Source organism: Arachis stenosperma, chromosome 2 (assembly GCF_014773155.1).
Source record: "Arachis stenosperma cultivar V10309 chromosome 2, arast.V10309.gnm1.PFL2, whole genome shotgun sequence".
In the NCBI taxonomy this organism is placed as follows: Eukaryota; Viridiplantae; Streptophyta; class Magnoliopsida; order Fabales; family Fabaceae; genus Arachis; species Arachis stenosperma.
The window spans coordinates 3,270,263-3,291,201 of NC_080378.1; the positions used below are offsets into that span (position 1 = coordinate 3,270,263).

Sequence of the window (20,939 nt, forward strand, 5' to 3'; positions counted from 1 at the left end):
TTGAGACTTGTTTGTAGCTTTGATTTGGATAATAGTGAAGCTTTTTACTTTCCTGTGGAGTTTTTTTTTTTGGCTTCTCTTCAATATTTGGCTGCTATTAACTATGCCATACTGTGTCTATATTTTGTTTGGGTGCTACTGCATTATGCCTTTGTCAGGTCCATACTATTGCCTATGAAACGTATAATATATAGGATTCTCACAAGATTAGAAGATTATAAAAATTATATTAAGGTGGATGCTGTATAACTAGTAGCTTAATGTTTCCAAAATTATGAAAAAAAAAATGAAAAAAAACTTAATGTTTCCAGATGTGCAGCAAGCAGGAAAAATCTTTAAAATGTGGTACCAAAATGTTCCTAGTTTTATATAGTGTCCATTGCTGACACGGGAGACAACACGACTTGCAAGAAAGAATGAAAAGTTAGAACCATGGCAGTTAAGCACTCCACTGCTATGAATTTTCTAGGTTACTACCGATACTGTGTCTTGTTACTAAAGAATCAGTGACACCTTTAGAAGAAGAATAATAGTTAGTTACTTAACAATGTAGCATGCATATACCACTTTAATTTCTGCGGAAAGTACTCTTGGTTTTAAAACTCCATATAATTTCAAGATATAATGTATTTCTCTAAATTTTGTTCGCACAAATCTTAAAAACTTAACTTGCAATTCTATAGCTGTAGGTCTTTTTTTTTAATTTCTGAATCGAACCAGTAATAACTGTAAGGGAATGGCTCAAATCTATTAAAACAGCACTTTAGAAAACAGAAAATAGCTCATGATCCTATAGCCATTACATATTCTCTTCAAAATTTTACATTATGGAGGACTATATAGCTTTAAAATTTTACATTCTTATTAAACAATTTATTATTATAATATTAAATCCATTATACGCTAGATAACTAGTTGTAAACTTGTAATAGTTCAAATACATAACTGTTAATATAATACTGAGTAAGTGATTTGTTATATAGCATAACTACTTCGATTTGATGTATCTGAGAGAGACTAGTATGGTAGTACTATTGAACCTGGCTCCATAACATAGCAGGGTGGTTGGAAGTTGAAACTTTCCATAAGATGCATTTATGCTGCATGCATTAAATAAAGTAGAATCAAGGACTAAACTTAGCGTGAGCCAGCTGGGATGCCTTGAAGTCAATGCCCTCTAGGCTGAAGCTGAATTATTGGAAGGAGCAGATCCTCATCACATCAAAGCCTGCAAGCATTGCAATTTTTCACTCTTCTCCTTCATATCTAAATTTCTGATCACTTGTTGAGATCATATCATGACTGCTGCACTTGATGGAGCTTTACTTTCTGGCTTCATTAATGTTCTCTTTGAAAGGTTCCTTACAGTGGATGCTGTAAACTTGGTCTTGGGCAAGAAGCTTGGCCCTGACTTGGTTAAAAGGCTGAAGACTGCTCTGTTGGGTGCTGAAGCTCTTGTTGCCGATGCTGAGCTGAAGCAGTTTGGTAATCCATCTGTGAGGAAGTGGCTTGATAGTCTCAGGGATGTTGTTTACTGTGCTGAGGACATGCTGGACGCTGACGTCACTAAAGCTGCCACTCAAAAGCAGGTACATTCTTTCCTCAACCCGGTTAACTTCATCATCAACCGAGATAGGGAGATGGTAGATAAGATGCAACTGGTGGTTAGAACAATAGAGGATCTTGTAAACCAAAAAGATCCCCTTGGTCTTGAAAAGATTCCTGCTGGTAGCTCATCATGGAGGACTCCGTCCACTTCTCTTGTGAGAGGGAACGTGTATGGAAGGGAGGATGACAAGAAGGCCTTAATCAAGATGCTGAATGACAACAATGAGCATCACTTGTCTGTGATCGCTATTGTTGGCATAGGTGGGGTTGGTAAAACAACTTTGGCCCAATGGCTATACAACAATGAGGAGGAGTTCATGAAGGGATTTGATCTTAAAGCATGGGTTTGTGTTTCAGAAAATTTTGATATCATTGAGACTACAAGGAATGTCATAAAGCAGATACATGGAGGTACTTGCTGTCTCGATGATTTCAATTCACTTCAAAATGCTCTGAAAGAAGAATTGTCCAATAAGAAGTTCTTTATTGTTCTGGATGATGTTTGGAGTGATGATGGTGACAAATGGAGTAATTTTATGACTCCTTTCCAATATGGGAAGAAAGAAAGTATTATTCTCCTGACTACTCGTGGGAAAAATGTTGCTTTAGCAGTTCAAAACTGTCGCCCTTATTTTCTCAAAGGGTTGTCAGAAGACTATTGTTGGTCAGTGTTTGCTGACAATGCATCTTTTCCAGAATCAAATGGGAAAACAGCACTTGAGGAAACAGGCAGAAAGATTGTCAAGAAGTGTGATGGCTTGCCATTAGCTGCGGAAACACTTGGTCGCTTGCTATGTACTAAGCATGATGTCGAGGAATGGAACAAGATACTAATGAGTCATATTTGGGGATTTTCTGTGGAGAAGAGTAAGATTATCCCAGCATTACTGATGAGTTACTTCTATCTTCCTTCACATTTAAAGCGTTGTTTTGTTTATTGTGCTTTATATCCCAAGGATTATAAATTTGAGAAAGACGAATTAATCCTTTTATGGAAGGCAGAAGAATTTTTACCACCACCAAAGAGAGGAGAAAGTTTAGAAGAAGTTGGTTGTGAGTGTTTTGATGAACTAACTTCCAGATTATTTTTCACGAAGATTAAAGACTCTGATGAATATTTTGTGATGCACAATCTCTTGCATGACTTAGCAGTATTCCTTGCTGGAGATTTCTATTGCAACCTAGAAGAACTTGGTAAAGAGGAGTATATAAGGATTCAACCTCGACATTTGTGTGCAAATTTACGTAATTGTAGCTCAAAACTTCATAATTTGATTTCTAAAGTAGAATCTTTGAAGACATTATTATTGTTTGGCAATTTCTCATCCAACTACAACATTGAAGCGGCAACATGTGACATACTATCAAAGTGTAAATACTTGAGAGCTTTATCGTTTAGTAAACTTGTTGTAGTACCATTAAAGTGTAAATACTTGAGAGGTTTATCCTTTAGTATACTTGTTGTGGTGCCTAATTCAATTGGAGAACTAATCCATCTGCGCTACTTGGATCTATCTTGGACTAATATTAAGTCGTTGCCGGAGTCTTTTTGCAACTTGTGTAATTTGCAAACATTGAAGTTGTATCAATGTTCTAAGCTAACTAAGCTGCCTAGTGGTTTGCATAAACTTGTGAGCTTGCGGCATCTTGATATTAGAAGAACTTCTTTAGAAGAAATGCCCGGAAAAATGAGTAAATTGAATCAATTGCACATTTTAAGTTCCTTTGTCGTCGGCAAGCACGAAGAAAATGGAATCCAGGAGTTAGGAGGGTTTGTAAATCTTCATGGATGCCTTGAGATTAAGAAGTTGGAGAATATTGTTGATGTGAAAGAAGCAAAGAGTGCAAAGATAATGGATAAGAAGCATATTGACGAATTATGGTTGGAATGGTCTTCAGGTAATGATTTGGTTTCAAGCACAGAAACAGAAAGAGACATGCTGGATAACTTGCAACCGCAGATTGGGTTGAAAGGGTTGAAAATCAAGGGATACAAGGGTACAATATTTCCAAATTGGGTTGGGCATTGTTGCTACCAAAACATGACAAGTGTATCTCTAAAGTCTTGCAAGAATTGCTGCATGCTGCCTTCACTTGGACAGCTGCCATCTCTTAAGTCCCTGCGCATTCAAGGTTTGGATCAGCTGAGGAGTATTGGCGAGGAGTTTTACAAGAATGATGGAGATCATCATTCTTCGCATATTGCACCGTTTCCCACACTTGAGAATTTGGAGTTTGATAACATGGCATGCTGGGAGGTGTGGCACGTATCTGAGTCAGAAACTTTTCCTCAACTTAGGAAACTTGAAATAACAAATTGTGGAATGTTGAAGGAAGAGATGCGTAATCAGGTATTTTTCAGAATCGTTTCTTCTTTGAAGGATGTTTCCAAAGTTCGCAAACTACATATATACGACTCTCGTATAGTAAGGCGAACCGAGGCCATGTATCTTGAAGGGGATAATTTATCAATTAGGGGATGTGAATCTGAGAAGGAGTCTGCATTGAAGGCAATGATGAGCATCAACCATTTAAGTTGCCTCCAAGAAATACACATCTCAGGGTATTCCTCTCATGTATCCTTTCCGGGCAATTGTTTACCCAAATCTCTGCAAAATCTGGAAATCTGGAGCTGTAGAAAATTTGAATTCCCAGAGCAACAGCAGCACAAGTATGATCTGGAAGAGCTGAAAATAGAATCCAGCTGTGATTCACTGACCTCGTTGTCATTAGATGTCTTTCCCAATCTCAAGAATCTCCAGATAGATAGGTGTAGGAATCTGGAATCAGTGTCAATGTCAGAGGCACCACACGCTGCTCTTCAAAGTCTCTCCATTACTTACTGCGAGAAATTAGTGTCATTTGCAGGAGAAGGACTGGCTGCACCCAACTTGACTCATCTCAATGTTAGCAGGTGCTCAAAGTTGGAGGCATTACCACGTGACATGAATAGTCTACTCCCATGTTTACAGTCTCTCAACATACAAGGTTGCCCAAACATTCGCAGGTTGCCAGAGGGTGGTTTGCTGCCTAACTTGAAAGAGCTTAGTGTGGGAGGTTGCGAGGAACAAGTGAGGGATCTATCATGGATAGCCAATTTGGACGCCCTCATTCATCTTAAAATTCATGGTTATGGGTGTAAGAACATAAAGTCATACCCAGAGGTGGGTTCACTACCTCACCTTCCCTTCCTTACCACTCTCGAGATATGTTGGTTCTATAATATGGAGACATTGGAGTGCAACCAGCTTCTCCGCCTCACCTCCCTTCAACAATTGCACATTGAGTACTGTTGGAAGATGGAGAATATGGAAGGAGAAAAGCTGCCTCCCTCTCTCTTGCTACTCAAAATTAAAAACTGTCGTTTGCTGGGAGAACACTGCAAGAACAAGCATCAACTAATCTGGCCTAAAATTTCCCACATCCCCACCATTAAAGTCGTCTAAACAGAGATTTCTCAGCAGGTAATTCTCTAATCTTCATGATTCACACATGTTACCACAATTAAATTCATAGATGCACAGGTGTTACTTATTAACACTCATTTTTCAACAAAATTGGATTTACAGAAGAATATAAGAATTAATTATCATGAAATAAAAATTGAAAGACAGTAGTCAATATCCTTTTTGGTGTATCCAGAATTTAAAAATTTCTTTATATATATTAAATAAATGGATGAATCAAATTTACTGTTTTTACCATCTTCTGCATAGCTTCTACCGAGGTACAAGTGCCCAGATGGCTAAGATTTCCGCACATAATCTTTATACAATACAAACCATACTTACACTACCTTCATTCAATCAAAAGAAGTGATTTCTGTTTTAGCTTCAGGTCGATATAGTTACTTTATTCCTCTATGCAATTTACTTCAGGTTGGCGAATATGGGAAGAGAAAAGCTTCCTTCCTTTCACTTACTACTTCAAATTCAAGACTGTCCTTTGCTCGGTGAACGCTACAAGAAGAATAGTTGCAGCTAAACTCTCTATGAAGGTAACATAAATTTGATGGATATATAGGTATTGGTATTTGGAACTGCTCTATCTCATATCATTTCTTATGGATACCAACTCATAGATTTTCCAGGGGCCTGAAGAGATACATAACTGCTACGGTCAAGGAATTGCTGTCTTTATGGATTCAACCAATAAAATGTGCATTAGACGGACCTCTTCTGTGGCAATTGCAACTTGGGGAGCATGTAGGTACTTTTGTAAAATTTTGCATTCCAGTATTATTATTTTGATGTCAATCTTTTCTAAAGCTGAATTTGTCCCTTTCGGTTCTGTTTTTGAAGTTAAAAAGGAGTGCAACAATGTTGAAGACATCATTCTGCATTTATCAAGCAGGTTCTGATAATTTTCCTTTGTGTGAGGCCCAAGCAAACACTTTTTGCTTTTTGGAGAGTCCCTCTACATCCCCATTAGGTGTATTAACCTGATCAAATGAATGATAAGATGGTCAAATCTTTTCATGTTTGAATGAAATTCTTCACTCATTGTTCTTCAATTTGGAGATGTGGTTGTGATTTGAGCTCTCAAGTAGAACTGGGAGAAAGTCTGTAAACAAGTATCATTGACTTCATTTTGTTGTTGTGTGTTGTGTCGTTGTACAAGATTTGTGCATGTATTTTTATTAGTGCTTGTAAGCTTTGAGACACCTTTGTAGCTTTAATTTGGATAATATTGAAGCTTTTTACCTTCCAGTGGGTTTTTTTTATCTCACAATTGTTTGGGTGCTTCCATTCTTAGAGTGAAAGATAATTCTATAATGTTACTGTTCTTGTGCGATGGTCGGGGTATATCTCGTCCTCCAGCAGTCAACTCCAAACTCTTTGTCTGGGAAGAGTTATACCTTGGTACAGAAAGAACAAGGGGGTGGTACCGGCAAAAAGCACTCCAACACTCAAGTCAATAAATGTGTAAATAGTCTTTTCTTATGTTTCATAAAATGTCTTACATCCCTTATACCAGTTATATGTGAGGTGAGATATTAACAGTTACATTCAGGAATAATTTGTATTAAAGAAGAATAATATCATGTCGGAACGCTATGATATTCGTTTTGGTGTATGCTGTAGGTAACGTATAGAGCCGAATTATAATATTTGACTGTTATAACGTTTGACCGAGTTATAACGTATGGAGCTGATTTATAACGTTTGACAAAGTTATAACAGCCATATCAGTTACTGTAAAATACAATTAAGTATCTTGTCTGTGAAAATTATAGAGGTGCATTCTATATAACTAGTACCTTAATGTTTCCAAATTCCAAATATGCACACAAGAAGGGGAAAAGCTTGGTTTCTAGCCTGGTTGAATATACCATCTTATTTTCTTCCATTTCATCTGCTTTCTCTATCTCCTTTGAAAAAATCAAAGAGAACTACAAAAACCAATTCAATTTGACTGTACAACACAACTCAAGAATATTGAAAATAATGCACCAATTATTAATTAGCTTAAAAGGTTTTCCATAGGTGTATACAGGAACTAATCTCTTGGCACTTACACAATTTTCCTTGAATAAATGAAAGTGAAGAATCATCCTTTTCTAAAAGGAAATTCAGTTCATTAAAAGAAAATACATTAAGTGCATCATATCAGTGTGTGCTTCTTCCAGGCACTGTCAGCAGTTAAGATTCTTTAAACAAGAGTTTGGTTGGATGATCAAGATCCAAGAGTGACAACAATATTTTTTAATAACACTATGAAAAAAATATTGGTCTCTCCCACCACTTAAAACATTGCTTTTTCCTGGAGAGAAGATTCAAGAAAGGTGTGAATGAGTTATGACTTATGAGTATGGCTCAGCACATACGGATACACTGATACAGGGCAGTGCCAAAGTCAGTTATGAGTGCAATGAGCTTCTCCACCTCACCTCCCTCCAACAATTACACATTTCATTATGTCCAAAGCTGGAGAATATTTCCCTAATAAGTCTCATCTCTATGATGATGGTATCATACAATTGCATTCTTTCCTTTCATTAATCAGAGAAATTCTCGGTTTATACTCTTCAGTTTAGTAGTTTCATCTCACATGAGCTATGAGGAGTGTTGTTTTTGTATAGTAACCCCCCAACTTTTCGGAATTAAAAGTTAAGAAAGAATTTACTTCATGTTCCAACAAAATGAGAAACTCATTTTTAAGTCTTCCAGAAATGGCAAGTGGAGCTTCAAATATCGTTTAACAATCTTGCTTCTATTTTTACCAGCTTTTTTAGGAAGCTGAGGCTTTTATAAACAGAACAGTTAAGGCAATGATGTTAGAAAATATCAATGCGTATCGGCCAAGAAAGTTCTGATCATTTCCTATGTACAAGGCCCAAGCGAACACTTTTTGGAGTTTCTCTCAACATTCTCATTTGATCCATGTAGCTGACCCCACCTAATGTGATAAGGCTTCGTTGTTGTTGTTGTAACGACAGATTCTTGACTCATAGTTCTTCAATTTGGAGGTGAGATTGTGATACAAGCTCTCTAGTAGAACTTTAAATTTGGCCCAAAATTTCCCACATGCTCTCCATAAGCATTTCTGAATTGGAACTCTGATCAGGTACATGTAAGTGTCATGCCATGCATATCTTCTTTGCATCATGTTGTGACTTGTGATTGTTCAACTATTTAATACACGCATTCATTCACAAGAGAGTATATATTTTTTCTTCACTCAAGTGATGGCTTTTTTTTCTTTTAATATTCCTTCCTTCTTCTCTATTGCTACTTCAAATTCAAGAATGTACTTTACTATCCTGTATGAATCTCTCAACTCAACAACCACCAAGTGAAAAAAAAAAAACTGTCAGCCATTCGTTTGAAGCATAGCTGCTTGTTGAAAGCAAATGCATTTTCAGCTTAGGAAACCAAGTTTAATAGCCCTATTAAATTTAGTTGGTTTCTGTGATGACTAACACTTAGTCTTGACATGCTTTTTAATTTGTGTATTAGTGTTTCAGGGATTGCCAATTAAACAAGAGCATGAAGCAATAAGAGCTGCAGAACAAGAAAATCTCCCTGAAGATCAGAAGACAACCTTTTCTGCAGGAAAGAACAGCGCCTTTATATGGAATGTCTTGCTTCTGCAGCTTCATTTGCTCAGAGAACGAGTGCATCCTAGAGAATATACACATACGCACACACTCTCATATTTGTTTCTCAAGTGTTGGCTTTCTTAGTGTTTCTAATTAAAAACTAAAAAGGTTTGAGAAAATTATGATTTTATTTTCTTTAAAGAACTTTATGAGTTTTGAGTGAAACATTCTGTGCTTCCTTATTGGTGTTGTTCTTTGAGGTGAAATTTGTTCTGACAGCCGAGACTGAACTTTGGTTCTTGAAGGGCTGAAATAAAAAATACTTTTGGTTTGAGACTGAACTTTGGAGGTGTTCTAGTTTGAAGCTGTCACTTACTGTTCATCCGATGTTAATTAAGTTGTCAGTGAAATGCAATTAACCTGTTAGAAATAGCATCAAATTGAACTTTAGCATCCTCGAATTCAAGGCATTTCTGAATTGAAGCAGTAATAACTGTAAGGGAATGGCTCAAACCTATTAAAACAGAGAATAGCTCATGATCCTATCTATGGTCATTGTATATTCTCTTCAAAATTTTACAATATGGAGGACTATATAGCTTCCAAAACTCTTATTGAAAAATTTAAAGTATAGTTTATCTCTCAAAGAAGAAAGAAATAAGTAAAAAAAATAAAAAAATAAAAAAATAAAAAATAAAAAAAATTCACGAGTGTCTCAATCACTAAAAAGAATTGCAGAAAACTGTACTATTGCCTTTCTCGCACGAAATTGAAACCTTCCTCGACTTGCATTTTTGTTGCGTCTTTCATGAATTAAAAACACAAGTATGAGCCATTATTACAAAAATTTAGATCGAATTCTTAAAATTTTCCAATATTATAATTTTGGATAAGCCAATAAATTTTAAAAATTTCTGCTAGATCAAATTGTATCAGGTTATGGTTTTACATGTTTAATTTATTCTTCCATTTCAATATCAACTATCTTGCCGTTCACTACGAATTCATTCCATTGCATGCATTATTAACTTTTATTAGAAACTAGAGTGAGACCCGCGCAATGCGCAGAGAGGTAGATTATTTATACTATATAGTATATTTTAATAAATGTTATATTAAAAATATTTTAGAGAACATATTATAAATAGATTTTGAATTTATTTATTTTTAAAAAAGACATAAATTATTTATATTAGAGTTATACAAAACTGCATTTTTTTTTTCATTTTTCGATTTACATTAATGGCTACACTTTGTCTTTTCTTGCAGTTTTTTTATTTGTAAATAATGAAAAAAAATAAATGAATGAGAATGAAAAACATATAAAAATGTTATATTAAATTTAAGGAATTTTTGGCAATTAGTATAAGAGATTAAGAATGAAGAATAGTAAGAGTCTTAATATGTATAAGTTGTAGAATTTGAATATTTATAACTGAAATTTTTTATAATTATTATTATGACACTTTTAATGTATGTTTATTGCATTTAATTAGTACTTGATGTTTCAATTGAATAATAATAGATAAGAGTTGTTTATAATTATTATTATGACACTTTTAATATAAGTTTATTGCATTTAATTATGACACTTTGTTTACTAAACGAAGAGAATAAGATATAGTCAAAGAATGATAATCCATTCTAAGTAAATTGTGGAAGTAACACTGCACATGTGGAATAACAATTTGAAAAAGAAGAACGCGTAAATGTAAATTGTGGAAGAAGTACTCCACATGAAAAATAACAATTTATAATTTGATGATGAAATATTGCAATCGATAGTATATAGGGAGCAATAATTTTAAATGCACATTAATTTTGGTTGTGACTGTTGGACAGAACCGTTTAGAAAAGAAGAATACATAAACTTATGCTACTTGCAATGAGTTCACAATTAAAATGTTATTATTTACAACAAATAAATATGGCTATTGATAATGATATTGAACAATGAGAAGAGTAAACGGCAAGGTTGAAAATCTTTAGGAAGATACCTGGCACAAATTTACTACGTTGGCGGCACCGAATGGTGACGTTGGTCTGAGACCCAGAATCCAGAATCAAGTTCTGGCAGGAAACCACAAGAGGAGATATGGAGTTTGCCCTGGTTTCTGCAATTTAGGTAATGTGGCTCCGCCGGAGATGAACATCGCGATATACAATTTGTTTTGAGGAAAAAACAATGGCTCATGGAACCGGAAGAAGATGGAGGAAATAGGATGGCACCGAAGGATGGAGGAAATAGGATCTTGGTAGGGAGAGATGCTAAGAGGGTGAGGGTTTGAGAAAGGTAATAAACTCTTTGGTTTTGAGAGCTTTTTGTTGGGGTAAATGTTAATTTGTATTTTTATTGTTTTAGAAATAAGGATTGATTTGGAAAAAGTTAATTTGTTGGTTTTTATTGTGTTTTTTAGTTGTATTTTTATGTTTTTTTTTATGTGAAAATAAAAGTTGATTTGGCAAGATTTGAGTGGTGGATTCTAAAATTTTGCCAAGTAAGCGTTGGTGCTGACATGGCATTAGTAGAAGAAGAGAAATAACTTAGAAGCAATGTGGGTAAACCTATGTACCTACTTTTATATATTAAGAATAGATAATGATTTTAGAATTCTTTAGTTTATGTTTCTTTCGTCTTTGTATTTTATCTATAAGGTAGAAACAAAACTCTCTCTCTCTCTCATCCAAGAAAAATACTGCTTGATAACTAGGATTTAGATCCTGTAAATTTTGAATTTCACTTTAGAGGTAAAATGTGATCTCTTACCATTTATTTCATAGGTAGGACTAAGAGAAAATATGAGGGATAAATCATTCACATTTTACCTTCTAAAGTAAAAATTCAAAATTTAGAGGATCTAAATTCAAAATACCATAACTCTCAATCTAATGCCGAGTAGTAACTAATATGCTATATAGCATAACTACTTTTTTTTTTTGGTTTCCCATGGTATCTTTTAATGCGGGAGGCAAAATACTAATTCATTGTGATTCAAAGCTCCATTTAAATATTTGCGGCTGACCAATGGGTTGTTGTATGCATAAGGTAAGATTTGAATTCTTGAGCTAAAGATCAACCCAACTTGGTTAGCATAACTACTACTATTTGATATGTTTGAGAGAAGTACTATTGAAGCTGGTCCCATAACATAACACGTTGGTTGAAAGTTGAAACTTTCCACAAGACGAGTTGAAGTCAATGTCCTCTAGCTAACAAGTTAGAAGCACCACACAATCATAAAGGGAATACACTGAATGAAGCTGAATTATTCGAACTTGGAAGGACCAACCAACTCCTCATCACGAAATTTCCACAAAAACTACAATTCCACGTCTTGCAATCACATCGCTTGTTTCAAAGTCTTGGAAATGAAAGGTAACAACAAAAATGAAAGGCAAAAATGAAAATTACGTTGCAGGAACCTTCCAAATTCCAAAATAACAATGAAATTATTAGCCCCTCAGACCCCTATATGGTTAATTATCTTTGTCTTGTTGCCAACAAATTATTGAGAACTGCTTCTTCATCTTCACTGTAAGCTTTGATATACCAACACACAGTTCGGTTACAAAGCCTGGAGCGTTGCATTTTTTACTCACCTTCATATCTAAATTTCTGATCACTTGTTGAGATCATATCATGGCTGCTGAACTTGTTGGTGGAGCTTTACTTTCTAGCTTCATTGACGTTGTCATTGACAGGCTCCTTACAACTGATGCTGTCAACTTGGTCTTGGGCAACGAACTTGGCCCTGACTTGGTTGAAAAGCTGAAGACTGCTCTGTTGGGTGCTGAAGCTCTTGTTGCTGATGCTGAGATGAAGCAGTTTGGCAATCCATCGGTGAGGAAGTGGCTCGATAATCTCAGGGATGCTGTTTACTGTGCTGAGGACTTGCTGGACACTGTCCTCATCAAAGCCACCACACAAAAGAAGAAAAGTTCTTGCTGTTCCCTTAGCTTCTTCATCAACCGACATAGAGATGACATGGTAGACAAGATGGAAGGGGTAGTTATAAGAATTGAGGATCTTGGAAAACAAAAAGATTTCCTTGGTCTTGAAAAGATTCCCACTGGTAGCTCATCATGGAGGACTCCAACCAGTTCTCTTGTGAGAGGGAATGTGTATGGCAGGGAGGATGACAAGAAGGCCCTAGTCCAGATGCTGAATGACAACAATGAGCATCACCTGTCTGTGATAGCTATTGTTGGCATCGGTGGGGTTGGTAAAACAACTTTAGCCCAATGGCTGTACAACAATCAGGAGGAGTTCATGAAGGGATTTGATCTGAAAGCATGGGTTTGCGTTTCGGAGAAGTTTGAAGTTGTTGAGACTACAAGGAATGTTATAAAGGAGATCTCTCCGGATACTCAATGTCTTGAGCACTTCAATTCACTTCACCATGCTTTGAAAGAAAAATTGTTGAACAAGAAATTCTTTATTGTTCTGGATGATGTTTGGAGTGATGATGGTGACAAATGGAGTAATTTTATGACCCCTTTCCAATATGGGAAGAAAGGAAGTATTGTTCTTCTGACTACTCGCGGGAATAATGTTGCTTTAGCCGTTCAAAATTGTCGCCCTTATTTTCTCAGGAAGTTGTCAGAGGACTATTGTTGGTCAGTGTTTGCAGAAAATGCATCTTTTCCAGAATCAAATGGGAGAGCAGCACTTGAAGAAATAGGTAGAAAGATTGTCAGGAAGTGTGATGGCTTGCCATTAGCTGCAGAAACACTTGGTCGCTTGTTACGTACAAAGCATGATGTTGAGGAATGGAACAAGATACTAATGAGTCATATTTGGGGATTTGCTGTGCAGAAGAGTAAGATTATCCCAGCATTACTGATAAGTTACTTCCATCTTCCTCCACATTTAAAGGGTTGTTTTGTTTACTGTGCATTATATCCCAAGGATTATAAATTTGTGAAGGATGAATTAATCCTTTTGTGGATGGCAGAAGCATTGTTAACACCAGAAGGAGGAAAGAGTTTAGAAGTAATTGGTCGTGAGTATTTTGATGAACTAACTTCCAGATTATTTTTTACAAAGAATAATGACGGGGATGATTATTTTGTGATGCACGATCTCCTGCATGACTTAGCAATATTCCTTGCTGGAGATTTCTATTGCAATCTAGAAGAACTTGGTAAAGAGGAGGAGATAAGGATTCAGCCTCGACATTTGTGTGCAAATTTATGTTATTGTAGCTCAAAACTTCCTAATTTGATTTCTGAAGTAAAATCTTTGAGAACATTATTATTATTTGGCGATTGCTCATCTTCCAACTGCAACATTGAAGCGGCAACATGGGACATATTATCAAAGTTTAAATACTTGAGAGCTTTATCCTTCTGTAAACGTGGTGTGGCGTCATCCTTGAGTATACTTGTGGTGCCTGATTCAATTAAAGAATTAGTCCATCTGCGCTACTTGGATCTGTCTGGGACGAATATTAAGACATTGCCGGAGTCTTTGTGCAACTTGTCTAGTTTGCAAACCTTGAAGTTGTATTATTGTTCTAATCTAACTACGTTGCCTAGTGGTTTGCATAATCTTTTGAAGTTGCGGCATCTTGATATTAGAGGAACTTCTTTGGAAGAAATGCCCGGAAAAATGAGCAAGTTGAATCAATTGCTCGTTTTAAGTTACTTTGTTGTGGGCAAGCACGAAGACAATGGAATCCAGGAGTTAGGGGGGTTGGAAAATCTTCATGGACGCCTTGAGATTACGAAGTTGGAGAATATTGTTGATGTGAAAGAAGCAGAGAGTGCAAAGATAATGGATAAGAAGCACATTGATGTATTATGCTTGCAATGGTCTTCAGGCGAAGATATGGTTTCAGACACACAAAGAGAAAAAGTCATGCTCGATAAGTTGGAACCACACAATGGGTTGAAAGAGTTGAGAATATGGGGATACAAGGGTACAATATTTCCAGATTGGTTGGGGTGTTCCTACCAAAACATGACAAGTGTATCTCTAGAGTCTTGCAAGAATTGCTGCATGCTGCCTTCGCTTGGACAGCTGCCATCTCTTAAGTCCCTGCGTATTAAAGGTTTGGATGAGCTGAGGAGTATTGGGGAGGAGTTTTACAAGAATGAAGGAGATCATCATTCTTCGCATATTGCACCGTTTCCCTCACTGGAGATATTGGAATTTAATGATATGGCATGTTGGGAGGAGTGGCACTTACCTGACTCAAAAGTCTTTCCTCAGCTTAAGAGGCTTCAAATAAGAAAGTGTCCAATATTGAAGGAAGAGATGCTTAATCAGGTATTCTTCAGAATCGTTTCTTCTTTGCCGGATGTTTCCAAAGCTCGCAAACTACTTATAGGCGACGCTGTTATAGACCTGTACAGCGAGGCCATGTTTCTTGATGGGGATACTTTAAGAATTAGGGGAAGTGAATCTGTGATGGAGTCTGCATTGAAGGCACTGATGAGCATCAACCATCTACGTTGCCTCCAAGAAATACACATCTGGAGCTGTAGTAAACTAGAATTCCCCCAGCTACAGCAGCACAAGTATGATTTGGTAGACCTACTAATAGACAGCTGTGATTCACTGACCTCCTTGTCGTTGGATGTCTTTCCCAATCTCAAGGATTTGAAGATATCATATTGTAGGAATCTGGAATCAGTGTCAATGTCAGAGGCACCACACGCTGCTCTTCAACGTCTCTCCATCTTTAAGTGCCCTGAATTAGTGTCATTTGCAGGAGAAGGACTGGCTGCACCCAACTTGACTCATCTTCAAGTCAGCTTCTGCTCAAAGTTGGAGGCATTACCACGTGACATGAAGAGTCTACTCCCAAGTTTACACTCTCTCCAGATATATGGTTGCCCAAACATTTGCAGGTTGCCAGAGGGTGGTTTGCCACCTAACTTGAAAGAATTTGAAGTGGGAATTGGCGAGCAACAAATGAGGGATCTATCATGGATTCCCAACTTGCACGCCCTCACTCATCTTACCATTAGAGGTAGGGAGTGTAAGAACATAAAGTCATACCCAGAGGTGGGTTCGCTGCCTCACCTTCCCTCCCTTACCACTCTCAAGATATGCTGGTTCGATAATCTGGAGACATTGGAGTGCAACGAGCTTCTCCGCCTCACCTCCCTTCAACAATTGCACATTGATTGGTGTCCAAAGCTGGAGAATATGGAAGGAGAAAAGCTGCCTCCCTCTCTCTTGCTACTTCAAATTAAAGAGTGTGGTTTGCTGGGAGAACACTGCAAGAACAAGCATCAACTAATCTGGCCCAAAATTTCCCACATCCCCACCATTCAAGTTTCCGATAGAGATTTTACTGGGTAATTTTCTAATCTCTCATTTTGTCATTTCCTTTATTTTAAAAACAACAACATGCTGTTTTGCACAGAGGGAAAAAATGATAGCTTGATTTCTGGAAAGAAAACAGTTAAAAAAATGGTGTTTTTTTTCTTTGCCTAATCTTTATGTTTATGCTTAACCAAATTCACTGTACTTATCAAATTAAATAGGGCTATTAAAATGGTTTCCGAGATTGAAAATGTGCTTGTTTCTAATCCTTTTTTTTTTTTATCAAAGAGTTACCTATCGTGCTAGAAAATTCAAGGTAAAAGGAATCAGCATGAGGTGTATAAGCTTTCAAAATAAAAGGATCAAATTATTGCTGTATAATCTTTTCTAACAGTAACTATTTCTTCCTTGTCTTGTTTGTATACAGAGATATACTGTCCAACTTGCTACCTTTAAGTATCCAATTGTACCTTATGTTCGGCAATAACTAGAAGAGTAAGTTGGGATTTATGCCTTCAACTGCTTGCTGGATTTGTAACTCTTAAGTTGAATAGACGGAGAGTTATTCATATTATTATACACTCATCTAATGCCTTGTATAATTTCTTTTGAACACGCTAGCGATAAACAGTTTTCCCATGGTGAACTCGATATAGCTAATGTCATTAGAAGGTCAAGTTGCGATGAAGCCATCAGACAACAATTTCATCTCTATCAACTTCACTTATTGGTGAGTATCTATCTTTTTTTTTTTTTTTTGGAAAAGTATAGGTAAACAATGAAAATATTAAACAATGTAAACAATAGATATATCGGATGTTCATTTTACTAGTGTACGGATGGTTAATATTAAAATTTAGAAGTTTAATTTGGAGGTGTAGTGTGTTTTTATTTGATTAGTGGTTGTTCACATTGTTCAACAAAGTCATTGTCCCCCTAGCATTCTCCTTTTTTTTTTCTTTTGAAATTATTATTTTTAAATAAACTAAAATATAGGCATACCATGAATTTAGCCAATGGTCTTTATCCTGGTATGTGCAGTTTGGACATATATTAAGCTACTTAAGATTCTGTTCTGAAATGTCTATATTGAAAATCTTTTCTTTCTAACTTATAATATTATGGCAATTAAATTATGCTTGTTGATCACTTTATTTTTCTCTCTAACTGCATTTAACTTCCTCTTTGCAATTTCACTTTTTGGTGGCATTTATGTTTGTTAAATATCATTTCACTGCTGATCCTAAAATCTAAACAATGATCCAACATTACTGCACTACTATGCATTTCACAAAAAAGTGTAGAAAATAAAAAGAACTGAAAGACTATAGAATGATAACTGTGTTTGGTTTTTCTGATGACAAACTCTTAGTCTTGAAATGATATTAATTTGTGTATTAGTAGGTTCTTATCATTGTGTATTTATCAAGTAGGTTCTTATCATAGTCCTTCAAGTTTGAGGTGTGATCGCTATCCGTGCTCTCTAGCCAAAAAGTTCATAAACAACGGCTGTCTATTGTATCATTGATTTCACCATTTAGTTTATGTGGTTATGTTCTTGGACAAGAGTTCTGCACTTATAATTAGTAGTGCTTGTAAGTTTTGAGACTTGCTTGTAGCTTTATTTGGAAAATAGTGAATATTTTTACCTTTTCGTGGGTTTTTTTCCCTCTCACATTGAGAGGTTTTTTCCCACGTTAAAATTTGGTGTCCTGTTGTTCTGTCATCTCTTCAATTATTTGCTGGTATTGATGCTTCCATATTATGCCTTTGACAGGTTTAGTTTATTCCCACCATGAATGATCATTTTACAATGTTAAATATCTTGCCCATGAAAATTATATTGAAAATAATGCACCAACTATTAATTATCTTAAAAGGTTTTCATAGGTGTACACAGGAACTATTCTCTTGGCATTTACACAAGTTGCCTTGAATGAAAGAGAAGAATCATCCTCTTTCAAAAGGAAATTCAGTTCATTAGAAAAAAACCATTCAAAATTCTTTATAAACAAGAATTTGGTTGGCTGATCAAGATCCAAGAGTGACAATAAAACTTTTTCAAAAAAAAAAATGTATGAAGAAAAAAATATTGGTGATGATGATGATGATGATGATGATGATGCAGGAACAGCCTTATTTTACAGATGCAAGGCAATTAATGTCAATCACCATGGTGAAAAGCTGTTTAAGACTAAAGAGAGTGGTTTAGACATTAAATCATAACTAACTAACTAAAAGTTGAAAAAGGCAGCAAGAGACAAAGAAAAAGGATGTCCCAAAAAGACATTCATGATCAAGCTACCAATTAGTGCCGATTGTCTAGCTTATAAGGACAAATTGGCAAATTCTGGAGTGGCAAGTTTTGCATTGATTGTGGATCCTAATTCTCTAAATGATCAAATAACGATCCACTTTCTTACTTAAATTGCTTGTTCCACCATTTGAGCAATCATAGCCAAAATGACATAAAAGTTACAGCTACATTTAATATTTGATTAGCCAGCCAGCAAGACCAATTCCCACAAGCATCCAACTATGAATTAGGCAATGATGATGATGATGCAATGATATTTCTTCTATCAAGATAGCTGGATGGTAGGCCTACCATTAATGATAGTGTATAATATTCATTTTTCTTGTTCTTCATGTGTATTTATTTACCACTCTTTTTGTATAAGATGACTCACATTCGATATTCGATCCAAGTTACATAGCAATAGAATGATGAGTACATAATAAATACATAAAGAATAAATAAAGAATAAAAAAAAAAACAAATCATACAAACTTTACTCTGGGTCTAACGCTCATAACAACTACACTCACAAAATGAGACAAAGGTAGTTTGATACTACAGTTTGAGCAACTTGAAAATATCAATACTTTTTATTCAACACTTGAGCTACTTTTGTCTTATAAAGCAGAAGGACATCAAAATTTTGATTTTTTGTAATAATGAATATGAGTATACAATGAATCCCAAATTGTGGTGGGAGAGGAAATTATGCAGCAAAAAATACACTCATTGCATCTTGTCCAGATTGAGGTAGAAATTAATATAGGCAAACTATAAAAACCAAAAATAATAAATACATAGCTACATTTACCATTTAACAACTATCATCTCAATCTAGTGGGATGGGCAAGATTTTACTACTATTATCATCTTCACTTTGATCAGTGATCTCTCCACCTATTCGCTTTCTATCTCTGCTAGAGTCCTTTTGCTCATGATGATGATAATTGCGATGGGATCGCGACGATTCTCCTCCGGTCCTCCGTTCCTACAAGAAAGAATCATAAAATAATGATAAATGAGAATCAGATTATAGCAATGCTGAATCATCTTGCTTTTGCTCTCCAGTTATGTATAATGCAGAGTTCAATAAAGGGAAAGAACATACATCACGGAATAGAATGTCGTCGGCCTCAAGCATGTGGATTATGTGTCCGATTTTAGGTCTCTTTGTGGCATCAGGATCAACACATTTAAGAGCAACCAACAGAGCAAGCTTAAGAGCCTTTGAAGACGGCTTTTCAGGAAGGTTCGGATCAATGAGTTCCTCTGATTTTCTATTGCCAACCATAGTTTTCAACCACTCAATTAAATTAACCTGCAAATAAACCAAATTCTAGTTAGGAAAACAGAAAAAGAGAGAAAATAATCAACAGAGAACAGTGTAAGATGATTAAAACCAAAACTGTATACTATTATTGGTTATAGCCTCTAACCTCTTCTTGGGGTTTACTATAATCAACAGGACTTCTTCCGGTAATTATTTCCATAATAAGTATCCCAAAGCTATAAACATCACTCTTCTCAGTCAGCATTCCAGTGCATGCATACTCCGGTGCAACATAACTACAGAACAAGAAAAGAGAGAACATGAACTTTGAAGCCTGAAATATTTGAGTATAGAAAGTGAAACTAACTGATAAGGGAAAATGTTTGGTTAACTCATACTAACCCAAATGTCCCCATCACTCGGGTTGTGACATAGCTATGATCAGAACAGAGAAGCTTAGCGAGCCCAAAGTCAGAAACCTTTGGGTTCCATTGGCGATCAAGGAGTATATTGCTTGATTTCATGTCTCGGTGGACAACTTTTGGTTCGAGCCCCTCATGAAGATAAGCCAATCTGAAAAACACACATTACTGTCAACAAAACATTTCATGCAACAACATGCGAAGCACTTCAAGCAGATTAAGATCATGATCCCTACCCTTTTGCCGTTCCCAAGATGATGTTCATCCGGATATCCCAAGTCAGAGGGCTTACAGAATCAACATCCCCATGCAGCCACTGGTCCAGATTCCCATTGTCAACATATTCATACACAAGCATCCTGAGAAACATATCAATACTTAAAATCTTACTAGTCTTGAACTTTTTAGCTTTAATTTTTCCAAATGAAATGTCAAGAATCCATACCTGTACGCGCCCTCAACACAGTATCCAAGCAATCTAACAAGATTCTTGTGCCGCACACGACCAATAGCTTCTACCTCTACCCTAAATTCTCTGTCAGCTTGTCCCCTAAAATAAGTCAAACATTAGGTGCTTACTTATACACACGAGTAAGACCAGAGAACCTTCATTACATTGAAAAGAGTAAACAATCAAAGAAAAAAAAATCCAGAATATGACACTGCAAAACTTTTGAGAAGCAACCACAACAAAGAAACACAGTTGTGAACTTGTGATTCTTTTGTGATGCACGATTTGTTGCATGTCTTGGCAATATACCTTGCTGGAGGTTTCTATTGCAACTTAGAAGATCTTGAAGAGGAGGAGATAAGGATTCAGACTCGGCATTTGTGTGGAATCTTTGAGGACATTATTATTGTTTAATGACCAAATCTGGTATCATGAATTCAACATTGAAACGGCAATATGTGAGATATTATCAAAGTGTAAATACTTGAGAGCTTTATCCTTTGATAAACTCAATGCGTTGCCTAATTCAATAGGAGAATTGATCCATCTGCGCTACTTGAATCTCTCTGGG

The 20,939-nt window shown here is 36.0% G+C and overlaps 3 protein-coding genes across 8 annotated transcripts; 2 read left to right on the forward strand and 1 right to left on the reverse strand.

The window, feature by feature from the left end:
- The first annotated feature begins 102 nt into the window (after window positions 1-102).
- On the forward strand, window positions 103-5,054 carry LOC130962373 (putative disease resistance protein At3g14460). The gene has a single exon (XM_057888596.1). It carries the CDS (start codon window positions 1,299-1,301, stop codon window positions 5,052-5,054), a length of 3,756 nt encoding a protein of 1,251 aa, XP_057744579.1. The 5' UTR covers window positions 103-1,298.
- A 6,775-nt stretch (window positions 5,055-11,829) lies between these two features.
- Window positions 11,830-18,646, forward strand: LOC130961243 (putative disease resistance protein At3g14460). 6 transcript variants are annotated; one of them, XM_057887003.1, is made up of 4 exons: window positions 11,830-15,958; window positions 16,354-16,421; window positions 16,548-16,656; window positions 18,055-18,646. In XM_057887003.1, exons 1-2 carry the CDS (start codon window positions 12,291-12,293, stop codon window positions 16,415-16,417), a joined length of 3,732 nt encoding a protein of 1,243 aa, XP_057742986.1. In that variant the 5' UTR covers window positions 11,830-12,290; the 3' UTR covers window positions 16,418-16,421; window positions 16,548-16,656; window positions 18,055-18,646. The 6 variants fall into 6 exon arrangements, with proteins under 6 accessions (XP_057742986.1, XP_057742987.1, XP_057742989.1 ...); XM_057887004.1 differs by having other exon boundaries at window positions 18,061-18,646; XM_057887006.1 differs by having other exon boundaries at window positions 16,558-16,656.
- Window positions 18,647-19,054: 408 nt separating this feature from the next.
- Window positions 19,055-20,529, reverse strand: LOC130962375 (probable serine/threonine-protein kinase At1g01540). The gene is made up of 7 exons (XM_057888597.1): window positions 20,516-20,529; window positions 20,363-20,467; window positions 20,154-20,276; window positions 19,898-20,068; window positions 19,662-19,791; window positions 19,334-19,543; window positions 19,055-19,213 (listed from the first exon to the last, which is right to left on the reverse strand). The coding sequence occupies exons 1-7, from the start codon at window positions 20,527-20,529 to the stop codon at window positions 19,055-19,057; spliced, it is 912 nt and encodes a 303-aa protein (XP_057744580.1).
- Between the last annotated feature and the right edge of the window lie 410 nt (window positions 20,530-20,939).